General features: G+C 41.3%; 1 protein-coding gene across 2 annotated transcripts in view; it reads right to left on the bottom strand.

Moving 5' to 3' along the window:
* Nucleotides 1–15,925, bottom strand: part of CACHD1 (cache domain containing 1) — a 201,583-nt gene that overhangs the window by 32,359 nt on the left and 153,299 nt on the right. For both annotated transcript variants that reach the window (XM_045802151.2, XM_045802150.2), the window contains exons 8-12: nt 13,916–14,065; nt 9,142–9,375; nt 5,274–5,423; nt 4,356–4,479; nt 3,465–3,582 (exon numbers count right to left, since the gene is read on the bottom strand). In XM_045802151.2, the coding sequence (XP_045658107.1) occupies nt 3,465–3,582; nt 4,356–4,479; nt 5,274–5,423; nt 9,142–9,375; nt 13,916–14,065 (776 nt within the window). The remainder of the gene's footprint in view (nt 1–3,464; nt 3,583–4,355; nt 4,480–5,273; nt 5,424–9,141; nt 9,376–13,915; nt 14,066–15,925) is intronic.

The following is a 15,925-nucleotide window of genomic DNA, read 5'->3' as shown; positions in this document are numbered from 1 at the left end:
CACTTACTTCTGTTTGGGTTTGAAATGCATTTTCGACACAGAGTTGGTTTTGCAATGAGTATTCCGAGAACTGACTGTTTTGAAAGCCAGTTACGAATATACACATGCCTCTCATACAGAATCTGGTTTATCCATGTACTCCCGACTAATGCTCTCTCCTTTCCTGGTTGGAGACGAACAGGATCTCGGACTCATGAAAAGTACAAAGCCTGTCTGACTTGTCATTTCAGAGCACAGCAGGCAAACATGCTATAGCTTAGCCTAATTTACTAAGCTCATATGTACAAATAGGAATACTTCCAAGTTCACTTGGCTTGTAGAAAAAGACGCTTAAACAAAGTTATTGGGAAGAGTGTCCCCCAAAGAATTAAAAAAACCAAGGCAATCTACTTAATACGACTTCCTTAACTGAAAAGTACAAGATAGCCAAACGTCTGTAAGTCCATTATATAAAGAAGACGGGCACATTCTAGTTAGAAGATGGCTGGTCAATAAAGGGAAAGTGTGATAACCAGCTAAGTTAAAACTAAAGGACAGTGAGAACTAAAGCAGCCCAAAGGATTTACGTCATGATCAAGGAGAAATTTTTAAGTAGGCAGGTTAGAGTTAAGTGTAATTTAGGGTTTATGAAGAGGGCTGCAGAATCCTTTTCAGCACAGGAGAAATCTGCATCTCTGTGGGACTGCTTCCAAGGGTACTCGGTTAGATTAGCAGATTTAATCCTTCCCCCACCCGCCTGCTCCTCCATTAGAAAATGGTAGTGCCCCCTAGTGGCATTTATGATTTCCCCTCTCCCTATTTCACGTAGTCATCCTTGGTTTCCTGAGTTACATGTTCCAAGGAACTAAAAGACAAAAACTTTGCCAGAGTGACCAGAATATAATTGTAGAACAGGATAATAGACCCTCACTTGGGTCTATTCTGTAGGAGAAAAATTAAGAGGTCCCCTAAGCGTCTAAAAGCAACACTTCAGAAGCAGTTCTGAGCTGGAAAGGAAAACGGATTTCAATACAGGTCTTTTTATCATGTTCTTAGGTGAAAAAAGTCTTTGCATTAAGGACCCAGAATATACCTAGAAGGGCTCTCCATGATTGGGGAGTGGATTTTTTTGTTTTTTTTTCACTGATTGCCCATGGGATTCATGTTTTGAAGCGAGCCATGCCTGTGTTACACAGGAACACTCTAATACCTTCTGAAGTCAATCCTTTCTTCTGCCTCAGCATGCAGCCTCCTCAAATGCTCAAAGACGGACTGGGGCGCACAGTGACAGAGCAGTAATCTCTTAACGCTGCTAACATAATCTCTCACGTTCTATTTAAATTAATTCAGTGAAATAATCCATCAGTATCTGCTGTATCTATGGATGCTAAGCAGTTTAAATCATCATTCTCAACATAAGCTGAATCTCTTTGAATTATATTTAGTAGAAGAATCCATTTTATTCCTGAAGACAAGAGGAGTATCTGCTCCCCTGCTCCCAAAAGTAACAAAAAGGAACTTAAAATTTTATTTGTTCATATTGCAGGGTAACCAGGCAAGCCTCTTTAACTTCTATCTCATTGTTTATTACCTCTTTAAGTTTTCACTGAATAGTGATGTTCTTGACCACTTTGGAACTCTGAGAAAGCTAACACTTCTACCTGAAGTGATGACACGATCAGAGCCAAATTTGGCTACACGGAATGGCCAGAATTTATTGATACCACTGAAGAAAACCTTAAGAATACTTCTTTCCAAAATGTTAGCATTGGGTTTATTCACTGTGCAAAAAAGGTCATAAAAATACTCATATCTCCTGCTTTCTCTTTATTTTCTTAAGGATTTTATTTTTCAGTAATCTCCACACGTGGGGCTCGAACTCACAACCCTGAGATTGAGAGTTGCATGCTCCACCAACTGAGTCAGCCAGGTGCCCCATCCTTCTTTCTCTTTGAATGCCAACACATATTAAGGGAGATATTTTCTTGGGATGCAACTGAGTTGCTTTCAATCAGGACAGACTAGAGGTACACGACCTCCCAATTTCAAATACAAAATATTTTCAAAGAAGTGTTCTGGCATGTGGCTTACCCTTTCTGATGGGAAAATTAAACAATTCATCCTTATCTTGAAATTTATAAAAATAAGGGTAGATGGTGCAATTATTCTTAAAAAAAAAAAATCCTGAAAATGAGCTAAAAGAGTTTCAAAATAGACTCTGACCGCTTGCAAATCTCTATTACCAAACAACAAAATATCAGAATTAGGCTTGTAAATTGTGAATTTCTCAAAAGATTTATTATTTTGTTTGCTTTTGTTTTCCTTGTAGAAATCAATGTCGTCAGAATGATGCTTTAAGAATGGAACAAGAAGAAGAAGAAAAGAATGGAACAAGAAGGTCGGAGGAGAGTCCTATCTAATTAGGGGCCTGTTGGCTTCTGCCAAGTCCTAACATCCCAATTCCTATCATTCCAGACACAGACACTGGATCGAGTTGTCGGTCCGCATCCACCACTGGACTGGGTGCTGAGGGCAGAGAAAGCATCATTCCTCTTGATCCTTCTTAGCTCACTGGAAATGTTCAGTAAGTCATTCTTAAAGGGATGAGTACGCAGTTCCATTTGGAATCAGTGGGTGAAACACCAGATATGGCCAACTAAGGGAATCTCTAATATGACTGCATTTTAAATTTAGTGATTAAAAGGTGATGATAAAAAAAATCAAAGTCCACTCAGCTTTTGGCCAATTATAGGACAAAGGGCCTCACAACAGCATCTCTTTTCAGCTGGGAAGAGGGAGTAAAGGGCAGGCACATGGATAACATGGGCAGTGTGCGCTCGAACCTTTGATGCTTGACGCCTGCTATCTGCATGAGGCTTGTCAAAGGGTGCTGAAGGAAGTGGGGGCTACAGGCGGTCACGAGACTGTCCATCTGCCGTTGGCGAATATGAATAATCCAGATTCTAATCTGAAAGTTTCTTTGCTTTGGAGAATGTCAGGAGAGGGCATTTATGCTTTCGCATTTCCTTTTCAACCCCTAACTTCCACAATCTGAGTTTAAAATGATAAAAACAACAACAAAGAAAACACCTCACTGGATATAATCTCAAGGTATATTGATAAGAGGACTGTCCATCAGTACAGTGCAACACCGTACAGCCAGTAAATGTGCATGCACACGCCCAGATAGAGATGCCCGTGTATGAACAAAAAAAGTTCTGGAAACTGATAAAAGTGGCGGCTTCTGGGGAACGGCAGGTCAAGGGTAGGAGAGAGGGAAGGGCGAAGTTCACTTTTTCCTTTGTATCCTTTTATACGGTTTTACTTCTTCCACATGCACAAGGATTGGTTTAACACACAAAAGAGGAAAAAATCTCTTCTTTTTCCCCATCGTTTTAAAATTGATGAGCAACATTATCAGATCTAAGTTGCCCAGAATTCCCGCATAAATAGCAGCTCCTCAGGCGAAGCGTCCTGCAACTCACCATCTTCCAGGCATAGCTCACATTGTAGGCCTCCTTTCCAGTGGCTCTCAGCTTGTTTATATGCCAAGACAGGGATGAGTTCACAGGGACTGCGATGATCTGACTGCCCAGAGGGAGGCTGCGTTGGCAACAGAATGAAATACTTCAGGCAAAAGATAAAATTAAGCACTTAATTAAAGGCAGGGAAGAAGCTGTGAGTCAATGACCACCTCCTGATTTTGAAAAGCAATGAAGCTCATCACTTTTGAAAGAGATAATGTGAAATTTTCAATTTTGTAAAAGCATGATGTCAGCTCAGCACTAAAATATTCCTTGCTCTCTACCCCTCCCCCTCAAATTCTAATTCTTTCCAGAGACAAACTTGTCTCGAATCACTGTCATTAATTTACAACCAATGAGCACAAAGACCCATTTCTCTATAGGTTACCATCTGCCAAAATAATGTATCACGGTTGGAAAAAATCCAATCTGTTTTTTATTTCAAAAGAAAACGTTGTATATGATTGTGCTGTCAACTTGGAATGGACACTATTTTGCCAAGCTAGTTTTTGGCATGCTGGAAAGCTGGTCCTCAACTTAACCTTTTATTTCGCCAACATTTTTCAATTTAGTACAACTGGAGTTTTTCTTAAACGAGGTAACATATATCCGATTTTATAATTAATGGCAATGTGAACACAGAATCTGACTTATATTTTCCCTAAGTAATAGTTTTAAGAGACCTTACCTGTTGTTATAAAAAGTAAATAGAATTTTAGCTACTATTCTTACGAAAAATTTAGAGTATACTTTTAATAACATTAATTTATATACTTGTTTTATATCCTATAATAAACATTCATATTTGACCTCAAAAGGTCCAAAATACTACAACTTTCACCTTTTCCTTACCTTAGGATATTTTGCCGAACCAATTCAAATTTTGGGATATTTTCATAATGAATGATGTCAGTATGAAGTGGGGGTTCTGATAGTAAATATGGCCTGGTGAGAGATGGGTGCATAAGTGTATACCCTGAAATAAAACAAAAATACACGCTATGGGAAACATGCTGGGAAGTGCGGATTCTAATACAAGTACCTATCATACATTTGAAATGCGGGATACTCTGGGATGACTGCCCCATACGCAACATCTCAGCATGTAACTCACCAGTCCAATAAAAACTGAACTGGTTTTATGTGTTCTTGCATAAAACTCTTGAGGTGTAGAAAGATGCCTTGAATTATGGAACAACTGTCCAATCAAGAATATCTTCGAGGTACTGGTCATTGGGTTTTGTTTTATAAAAATGTTCTAAGCTATTACATAAAACTTAATGCCAGTGAATTTAAAGATAATGATACAGAAAAATAAAATCCTTTAAAAAATAAAAAGCATCACATTTTACATGTCATTCAATCCTCAAGTCTAATTTCCTGATGTTTAAGTCACTGTTACCTACTCCTTAGCACAATATAGAAACAAATGCGGTTTTGTTTTGTTTTAAAGAGAGAGAGAATCTTAAGCATGCTCCGTGCCATCATGGAGCTCAATCTCATGACCCTGAGATCATGACCTGAGTCAAAATCAAGAATCGGATGCTTAACAGACTGAGCCAGCCCCGTGCCCTAGAAACAAATGCATCATTTTTAGATTCATTCTGCCATCTTTATGGTTTCCACTACAGACGAGCAGTTATAGGTCATACTATTTTTCTATAAATACTGTAATTTTCCTACTTTGTGGGTATCAGAATATCTACAGATAATTTTCTTCAGGTTACAAAAAAAGTCATTCTTTCCCATGACTAATTTTTAGCAGATTACCTTTGTCATCTATGAGAAAAGTATAGGAAGCCAAAGAATCTTGGTAATACGTCACGTCTTCAAGGATGTAAGCCAAGTTCACGTCCACACCTACAATTCCCAGAAGTAGGTTTCCAAAATAACAGGGTTTACTGACAGTCATTATCAAACCTATGGGTTAAAAACAGAACAATCCAAAGGATAGCAGAGAAGGCACCGGACAAAGGCTGGAGCTGTGCTCTAGTGAATCATGAAGGCTATGATCTGCCATCTCAGTTCTGCTTGGAAGAGGCGACCTGTGGGATTCAGGAGCCGACCACTACCTCTGCAGACAGTGTAAGTGAATAAGATTGCAGGGCATGGAGAGTCTTCCGTGGGGTTCAGATACCCCAGCTAATTTTGGAGGTTCAGATACCCCAGTTAATTTATACATTTTCCACTATTTCTTCACCTAAAAGGACAGGACTTTCCAGATCAGTGCAAAACATCAGCAGCACTTACTACCTGATTCTGTTTCCTCACTGGGGAAGACCCAATGGAATGTGAAAGATCACTGCTCAAGGACTCTGAAAATTTGGGTTCTAGCCTAGCTGTGCCCCTTTATGTATTATATTATACATAAGGCATGGACATAACTTCTCTGAGCCCCAGTTTCCACATCTGCTTAAAGTACGCAGTGCTAACTGCTTTACTGATTTTTAGGGGTAGTTAGATAAAAAAAAAAAAAAAGCTTTAAAAATATAAATGGCATTCTCAGCTCACAGGCCATACAAAAACCCTAGGATAATCAGGACAGGGAAAAGCAAAGGCAAAGAAAATGTACAAGAGGAGAGAGCGTGAGTAGTGGGGTCAGTACGTAGCCCTGAGCATCAGGACAGCCGGGCTCTCCTCCTAAGTTAAGTGGTGCCACCTCTCTGAACAGAGTCTCTTCATGTGTCAGAGACAGAATGATCCCTAGCAACCTGAGCAGTGCCACAGTCCCATGGTTCTAAATAAAACTCGAAACAAAAAGATGGATGGTTTCTCTCCATCTTACACTTATATTTTCCTGTGCTTCATGGTAGGTTCACACCTTAACAGCATATCAGAAAGCCATTCTTCTATCAACACCCAGGAAAGGGATTTGGATACCTGCAAATAGACTTCCACACAGAGAAACCCATATGAGGTCCACTCAAAGTATCATTCATCTTGTCGTGGTCGCAAAGGCCAATTAAATGTATCACTTGGTAGGAGGAAGTGCATACAACACCGAAAAACTCTGTGAGAAGTTATGCCCAGTTATAAGATAAGTTCTGGAGATATGTAATATACAGCATGGTGACTATAGTTAACAATACTGTATTGTATATTTGAAAGCTGCTAAGAGAATAGTTCTTAAGAGTTCTCATTTCAAGAAAAAAATTTTTTAACTATGTGAGGTGACGAATGTTAACCAAGCTTACTGTGGTGATCATTGCACAACATATACATGTATCAAATCATTATGTTGTATACCTAAAATGAATGCAATGTTTTATGTCAATTTTAAATCAATATCAGGAAATAAGAAAAGTTGTGCACTATTAGAATTTCAAAGGCATTCTTTAGGCAGTCAACAGAAGGTTTTAGAAATGTATTTTAAGGAGGTTTTTGCCCAGGTATCCCTGGACACATGGGTTATAAATGACGGAGCAGCTCTTGAGGGCTAGCACTGAGACAGAGGTCATAACCTGCATGCCATGCTCCCCTGGGCTTATGTCTAAGATTAAAGCCGTTTTCATAGAGCAGTGAAGTACAAAAGAAATACTCTGAGATCATATGCTCACTTAAGATTTCTTTGGCTATTTTGAGAACAAGCCTGAAAAAAGAAACACAATCTTACTTTTCAATTATCAACTCGGACAGAAGACTCTTCATTCCACTGTGGCAAATAAAGTATGCTAAGCTCTTGCTACACTTAATGAAATCCCTAAAACGCCCTCTCTACTGTAACCTATAGTACATAGATTTACTTGTTAAAAGAAGTATGTCCAGTCACCAATATTTTAATCTGTGGGGGTTCTGAATGAGAGCCACGTAAACATGGGATTCCCTAGACTCAGTATCCCCATGTTGTGGAGTTAGAGGAGATGCCACCCACTCGTTCTGGGGACTGAAAATACAAACATGAAAGGCACGCCCTAGAAGGGGAATGCGACAGACCGGTAAAGCAGTCCCTGAAATACACCACAGAGGATTCAGAAAAGAGGCCCTGAGGTCGACACTTTGGAAAGCATCAGCCAACAAGGAACCAAAGATTTGCCCACAATTTGATTGAAAGCCTTTGGGTAGCTCTTGGGGTGGTGGAGGTGAATTTCAGAAAAGGTCTTACTCTACCTGATATCACTAATGGTAACGGGATTTGACAGCATAAACCCCTGTGCTTGTACAGGACTCAGTTTCCACATCTGCCTTTATTCCTCTGACGTAGTAGTAACATGATTCATTGATCTGTCTTTTCTCTTATCAGACTTACATGCTTGTTGAGGGTGGGATGTGTGCCTTACCCATCATTGCCTGACACAAGCCTTGGCTGGCACTCAATACTGTGGGCTAGATGCATAAAAGGTCACTTGCATTTAAAGCTCGACATTTCCCTGTGAAAGGAAATAACCTTATCTAAAAGTGGGAGTTTCTATGCTATCCACATCTGTGGGCTCTGCCAGAATCAGGAAGGATAAAAAAACTGACGTGGAGCAGAGGCTACCATATTTCTTCCTTATGGAAAAAACCTAATTTTTTTTTTTTTTACCTAATTCTTAGAAAACATTTTTTTTAACCTAATTTTTAGAAAACACACTCTATAGGCCTATTACCTTTTATACATGAGTATTCTCTGGATATCTTTATTTGTGAGAGTTCCTAGTTTTGGGAACATAAAAATAGGATCTCATGAGGTGATGGCATCTGTCTGGCTAGTAATCAGCTTCCTCTTCCATCCTCTCTGAGAAGAAAGGGAAGCACGGTGGCGAAATGATAAACAAGAATATGAGAGGGACCAAAAAAGGCTGTACTTTTAGTGAGAATATATGTTGGCCAGCCATTATTCTAGATGCTTCCCCTATATTAGCGCATGTCATCTTCACAACTGCCTTGATGGAAATATTTTTCCCATTTTATAGACCAGGAAAGTTAATCACGTGAAGGTTAAACGCTTTACCCAACATCGTGTTATGAGTAACTTGTGATGTCAGGATGATGAAGAGGATGACAGTCATAATAAGAAGGAAAGGTAATAAACCAGTAAGAGCAGTAATTATTACTGGGAGGTATGCCAGGCACCGATAAGTCTTCTCATCCTAATAACCTGGAAGATATATTAGACGAAAGACATTCCTACATTTTGAACAGGTGACCAAGTGGGAATGAATGAATGAGATTAAATAAATTATCAAGGACAACAATTTAAGGGGTAGAGTGGGGCCTGAAAACCTCTCATGCCAAGCCTGTCTTGTCTGACCACAGCATGTTGCTTTACCTTTCAGGCTGAATCCTAAGCGTTTCTGAGATTTACCACCTGCTCTGCAAAGTCACTCTTTTGTTCCAATTCAACAACTTTTGGATATTGGGGAATCCTCAGTAAGCACCGCCCTCCCCCAATAAACAGACCCATTATGTTGACTAAGGGTAAGGCAATGTGGAAAAAACAGGGCTGGGGATTTCTGCTCTAAAGTACAGTGCTACCGGACTGCTGGCATAGGGCTGTGCCACCCTCTGACTAGAGACAGAGATGACTGCTACCCTTGCCTGTGCAGACCCTCTAATGCTCACAGGCAAGCGTCAAACAACATTTAAAAGCTACTGTCTTGGTCGACTTAGGTCCATTTCTTTTCCCCTTTCTTTAGTAGAAAGTTTCCCCCAGACTCACCATCTCCCATCTCATCAGAGAAGGGAAGGCTAAAGACAGCCTCATCAATCATCCGGTTGGGAAGGTTGGTGTAGAACCTGCCGACTGTGGTCTCCAGGTTACTCAGCTGGTTCAGCACCATCATGCTCCCCTTAATCACAGGCAAGGCCGTCCGGTCCAGCACGCCATACTTCCCTGAGTTCTGTTCAGCCAGATCTCTCAGAAAAGCTAGCTCTTTCAAACCAGTCACCCCATCTACAATGGAAAGCCAAAGACACACAGTATAAATCAAAATGGTGCATCTCCATTCAATAACCTGGCCATTTAGATTTAATAAGGGCACAGATGCAGGCTTGCAATGGCAAAGGAGTCTTGCAGAGTCAACCCGGACCCGGGACACAGTTACCCATTTTTGCCGAGGAACAAAGCATGAGGCATAGTCTTTCCTCAAAAAGTCAAGAGGGCAAAGGGATTCTTCAAAAGGCAATGATGAAAACCACATGAGTAAAAATAAAAGAGCCCCATTTGGCAACGATATGTTCTCCCCTAAAAGTTTAATTTTTCTGCATTTAATATTTGAAAGCAAAAGTAGTGATTAACAAGTCTGCATTTAAATTAGATGAAGTTGTAAGAGTTTTAAAAGATAGAGGTTTATCATTTCACTTCTTACCTCTTTGCCTATTAAACAATTGCCAAAGTCTCATGGAACTAAATGGAAGAATTCTGTATTGCATTTAGTGATGCCTCCAAACCCCGTGTCTTTAAGTTCATTTTAATTACAAATGCTTTCATGATTGATACTGTTAGGACAGTACTGGATTTGATTTATTTAATGTGTATCTTCTATGTTTAGAGGGTTTTAAAAACTTCGTAAAAGATTTAGGCATACTGGGATGTATTGTTCTACAACATCTGTAATCTGTAGCAGAAAAATAAATTTAATAAACCTTTTTAAAAATGTTGGTTTGCTATTGTTGGAACACAGTCAGAAGGATTAGTAACTGATCCCACATGGGTGCCACTGTAAACAAATTCAAATGATTTCAGTCACTTCTGAGAGTCTACCAATGAGTTTTAAATAGGCTTTGCCTCATGTTAACTATTTCGCCTTTAAACAAACAAACAAACAAACAAACAAACAAACAAAAACTGAAGAGTTCATGGTTCACCTACTTCTTATGTGACTTTATCATTTCTAACTAAGGAGTGTGTATACTTCTCGCCTTGGAAGCCCATGTCTAAAGTCATGCAAGGATCTAATGGATTTAATTTCCTTCTTAACATACTGTATTTAGATAACTTGGATTTTGCTGCAGCAATGATGCTAAGAAGTTAGAACTAGGTTATTGTTCCCTTTCCTGCACAGAGTGGAGATAGGGGAGATGAGTGGTAGATTTTAGAGTGAGAAAGAAAAAAACTAAAAAAACAAAACACACACACACACACAAGGCATGATTGATCCTGGACTTATACCCTTGAGAAGCTCACAGAAGTGAATGATAAAAGGAGACAATTCAAGGCACTAAACACATTTCCTTTCTTTGTCATGTACTGTTTGACTCTCTCAAATGTAAAAGAAAAGTAACAAATGGGAACATCTAACTAGGCAAAGAAGACTAGCGTGGGATGGAAGGTTGTCAAAGATTGTGTATTTTACGTACTACACCAGGATACAAACAGCAAAGGTGACAGTGGAATGGTAGACGGGTAAGTATGGTAGATGGTTCTATCACCAATGTAGTCATCCTGGGACTACATTTCCCAGAACCCTTTGCCTCCATGTTTCTAGGTTAAAGGTGGCCAAAACTGAACTGCTACAGATGTGAGAGTTGAAACAGACACAGAGGGACCAGAATGTTCCATTTTGTCTTACCCTTCCCCAATCTGCATTTAGTTCCCTTTCTCACTGTTGGCTGGCATGCTCAACAAGGGCAAACCTAGGCTCATTCCCGATGTTTCAATGAGTCTACAGGGGTATAGCAGCCATGAAGAGCCAACAACCTCCCACAGACTTCTATGCAGACCTCCTAAGGGGTCTTCAATGTTCCTAGCTTTCAGACATCCCCACAAGCTCCAACTCGTTCACCCATACAGAGCTGGTTACTAAATGCTGGGCTGTCAACTCCTCTTTCTGGATCTTTACTTTCTCAGTTTTCTCCTCAATTGTGTATTCTGTAATTCTGGTAATAAATTCATTACACCAAAATTCTCATAGTGGCTCTGCTTCCCTATCTGAGGCAGAGTAAGGGCATGTGTCAACCTTCATGAATGATGCTTTGAGACAGCATTTGGAGAGGGAAACCTGACAGTGAGGATCTTGTGTCTAGCTAGATTAAAGGGAGGAAAAAGAAGAGATATGGGTGGTTAGAGGGAAGTAACCAGAGGTTTTAGAAGACTGGAATCAGCAGCAGCACAGCAGGTGCAAAGATTCTCTAGTGGGAAGATTTAGGACCAGCGAAGAGCTGGGTGATAGTGAGGACGCTTCTTTAGTCAGCATCTGCCTGGGCAGACTTTCAAATCTAATGGAAAATAAGTGATCACTTCCTTTTATGTTTTCTTTCTGTCTCTCTCTCTCTTTTTTTTTTTGATTTATTCATTTGAGATAGAGAGATACAGAGAGAGAGAGAGAGAGCGCGCGCGCGCATGGGCACGGGGAGAGGCAGAAGCACCCTTTTGTGTTTTCTTACCCCTGGGCTATTGCACTGAATTCATCAGCCTTGTCTATCTTTCTCATGAAGTCACAAGCTTCTTGAGGACAGGGACTTTGTATAGTACAGCTCCAAAACCTCAGTGCCCTATGTTACACTCTGTAGACTCAACAAACTTTATTTTCTTCCCTTCCTGAGTCAAAGAAGCTAAACCACTGGGGAAACGAGTAAATGACACCCAGAGATAAGAATGAAATGGTATGTGCCCCAGACAAAAACAGGCCATCCTTGCCCATCTCAGCTGTGCTCAGCCCTGTGCTCAATGCTCAGAACACAAAGAGAACTAAGACACGGTTCATGTCTGAGAAGCTCACACTCTTGTGTAAAGTGGAGGGAGGAGGAGGAGAGAAGAGCACATGAGCACAACATTCAGTGTCATGGATGACACGTTTAACAGAAACAAGCACAGCACGCTGGGGGACAAGCAATACTGAAATACTGAACAGAATACTGAAACACTGAACACCGAACACTGGTCCTGAGCCACAGTGCGCGAGGAGCACCTCCGCCTTTGAGGTGCACCGAGAAAGGAGATCACACAAATGTTAACTCCCTCCTTTGACCAGCTTTGAGGACAAGTTCTTGATTGGGTACTGTGTTAGGAAACTTTAACACATCTTATTTATTAGCACAGTAACTCTAGGTACATTTTATGATTTTCATTTTACAGATATAACTGAAGCCTTAAGAGATTAAGTAACTTGCCATAAGCCACACAGCTAAGAGATGGAGACTGGAACTCAACCTCTAGAACTCAACCTGAGTTCTTCCATGGAAAGTCCACAAAATATCTGGAAAAGAATCATGCTGACCCAAACACAGATTCCTGGACTCTGCCTAAGCAGATCTGAATAAAAATCCAATTGTACTGCCTGGGAGTCTGCATTTAAAAAATAATCTCCAAGTAATCCCTAGCACATTTAAATGAGAACCACTGTCCCTACAGCCACATGGTTCTGCATGGAAATCTGGAAGTGGATGGGACAAATAAAAGCCCAAAGGTGGGAAGAGCTCCTACTTTAAGACATGGCCTCTTTTTTTTTTTTTTTAAAGATTTTATTTATTTATTCGACAGAGATAGAGACAGCCAGCGAGAGAGGGAACACAAGCAGGGGGAGTGAGAGAGGAAGAAGCAGGCTCCCAGCGGAGGAGCCTGATGTGGGGCTCGATCCCATAACGCCGGGATCACGCCCTGAGCCAAAGGCAGACACTTAACCGCTGTGCCACCCAGGCGCCCCAAGACATGGCCTCTTAAAAACAAGAGAATGTGGTCACCCCGAACACTGAGGGTAAGGGGCCTGAAGGCGACGCTCTGGGGAAAGAGCCACATGCATTGACAGGTGAAGAGACAGGACATGGCAGAAAAGCTAGAGAACTGGGCCACAGTCAGACAGGAGGACATGCTGGAGAGCAGAGGGAAAAAACCAAGTACTTACTTCCTCAGATTTGCCAATTTACTAAACCCTTCCACATACTGATTTAATAGCAACAAAATCAACCTTCAGGAGTACCTACAAAGTGACACACACTGTCCTGGGTGTTTACATCAGGGTTAATCTCTGCAACAGCCCTGGCACGTGGGTAATTCTTATCTCCGTTACACGGTTAAGGATGCTGAGGTGGAGAAAGTAGCAGAAGAGGCTTTAGGTGGTGATTCTGCAGAGAAATGTGATATTCACTGGCTCGGGTATACAGAAGAATCTAGGTCAGTACTTTGGCTTTCTGAAGCTTAAATCAATGAGCTCAGTTAATAACCTCCATGCAGTATCAAAATCCAAGAATATGAAGGAGAACTGAAAAAAAAAATGGAGCAGTACAGAATCCTCTGCAAGACCACATCACTGGAGAAGGTTTAGAAATGAGCAGTTGGCTGGAGAGAGAGAGGAAGACAGAGTGACATCCTAACACATGCCCTGAATAGGAACGTTAGGAAGAGAAAGGCTTGGGCAGGAAGCTGCTTGGTGGCCTCTCTTCTTACACCCTTCTTCAAAGCGCACACTGTTAGGGTTCTTTTTTATTTTTTCTGAAAGCAGCATGCACTTAGAGAGAACTTTCATCTGAAAGAAAAATCTCGAAACACTACCTACCATTCATGAGGGCATAGGTGAGAATCATTACGGAGTTGTTTAGAAAGCTATTTTCTTCATTGATGACACGGAGAGTCGCCTTTTTATCTTCCTCCGAGGAGTCCTTTGATGTAATGCCAGCTGACAGGTAAATTATGACCATGTCCGTATCTAAACAAAAACATACAAATTGAACGTTACGTTGGATTCCGGCTAAAGGCAGCAGTTGCGTTTCCTTTTCATTTCCTTTGGACTTTCCCGCCTTGAGGACCTGCCTGGCCCAGCGTTCGGACTCCTTCCCATTTGATGCTGGGGCTTTCATCTCCCTGCCTCTGCGTCCCTTCCGTCCTGCCCTTTGTGGGCAACGAGGCCTCATTTACGCAGTGTCAGCTGAAGAGATGTTCCTAATAAATTTACCAGATAAAAGAAGGGGATTTCTTTTAGGCACTCGTGGTGTGGTAATTTAGCCATCCCGGATGAAGCGCTCTCTTGCCTCCCGAAACAGAAGATTTGGGACCTGATTTATCCTCTCCTCACTGACTGAGAGGCTTCACCAGAAGGGGGGGTGACTAGGCTTTAAAAAGGTGGTTCTTCCACGGGCTCTTAACACATGAAAGGTTATTGGTTCCTACACTAAGTAGCTCCAGAAACATTTTTGTTTTTAAAACTCATCAGTGTAGGGATGCCTGGGTGGCTCAGTCAGTTAAGTGTCTGCCTTCAGCTCAGGTCATGATCCCAGGGTCCTGGGATCAAGTCTCTTCTCGCTCTGCCTGCTGCTCCCTCTGCTTGTGCTCTGACAAATAAATAGAATATTTTTAAAAAATTAAAAAAAAAAAAAAAGCAACTCATCAGTGCAGAAGAACAGTAAAAACACAGACATGGGAGCCGGGTTGCCTGTGTTAAAATCCCAGCTCTGCTACTTTCAAGTTGTAGCCAAGTCTGGGTAATTTTAGGCAGATTTCTTAACCTCTCTACACCTATATTTTGTTGTCTACTAAATGGGGATAATGACAGTACTTACTCTGTAGGATTGCTGTGAGGACTAATTGGTTAATTTAAGTGAAGAGAGAATCCAAGGGTGATGGCAAGTAGAGAGTAAAAGAGAAAGAAGCCTCAACACACACACCCACCCACCCACCCCTCATACTGGTCTGAAGCAGCACCTATGACTCGAGATTAACTACTTCCCATCCAGGGCTCATGAGCAGGGAGACCAAGAAGGTCATTTTAGCTCACTGCGAAGAACTTCCTTCAAGCGGATTTACTAGAAAATACAAGTAGTGCATTTCCTACCGCCAGAGATATGTAAGCAGAGGCTACTGTAACGGAGGGAGGGAAGTAAGCGAGCTGGACTTCGACACTGTCTTTCTAATCTGAGATTCTTCGGTTAACTACATATTTTTTAAAGATATCCTACATGGAAGTTTACCCCTCTACTGAGAACTAAATATTCATAGGTTACATGCTTCTTCCTTCGGGTCCTTATTGCTGTCATCGAGTTGAGGCTGCTTTATAGTTACCATGGTAGGCAACCTCCCGGTCGGTCCCCTGGTGAGTGTGAGCTGGATTTCATGACTTGCTTCTCGAGAACAGAATGCAGGAGAGGGAGTGGGGGGTTACGAAACAGATTCGGGTACACGAAGCCAGGGGCTTTCACTCTGTGCGTGCTCTCTCACTCTGCAGGAAGCCAGACAGTATGCTCTGAGCCACCCCCGTCAGAGGGCAGGCGCTGAGGCCCTCAGAATTGAGTTCCCCCAGCAACCAAGTGAGTGAACTTGGAAGCTGGTCCTTCCCAAGTTGAACTCTGAGAGAATATCAACTCTGGCTAACAACAGTCTGACTGTAACCTCATTAGGTTACCCTCTTAGCCAGAGGCACGCAACTATGCTATACCCAGATTCCAGACCTACAAACACTGAGACAATAAATGTTTAATGTTTTAAGCCACTGCGTGTTGGGAAATTTGTTACGCAGCAATAGGTGATGAATACAATTAGTTACCCTTTTAAAAAATATCCTAACAGTAATATG

This window comes from Ursus americanus, chromosome 12 (assembly GCF_024610735.1).
Source record: "Ursus americanus isolate L20-20 chromosome 12, mUrsAme1.1.p, whole genome shotgun sequence".
NCBI lineage: Eukaryota > Metazoa > Chordata > Mammalia > Carnivora > Ursidae > Ursus > Ursus americanus.
This window is presented reverse-complemented; position numbering and strand designations above follow the sequence as displayed.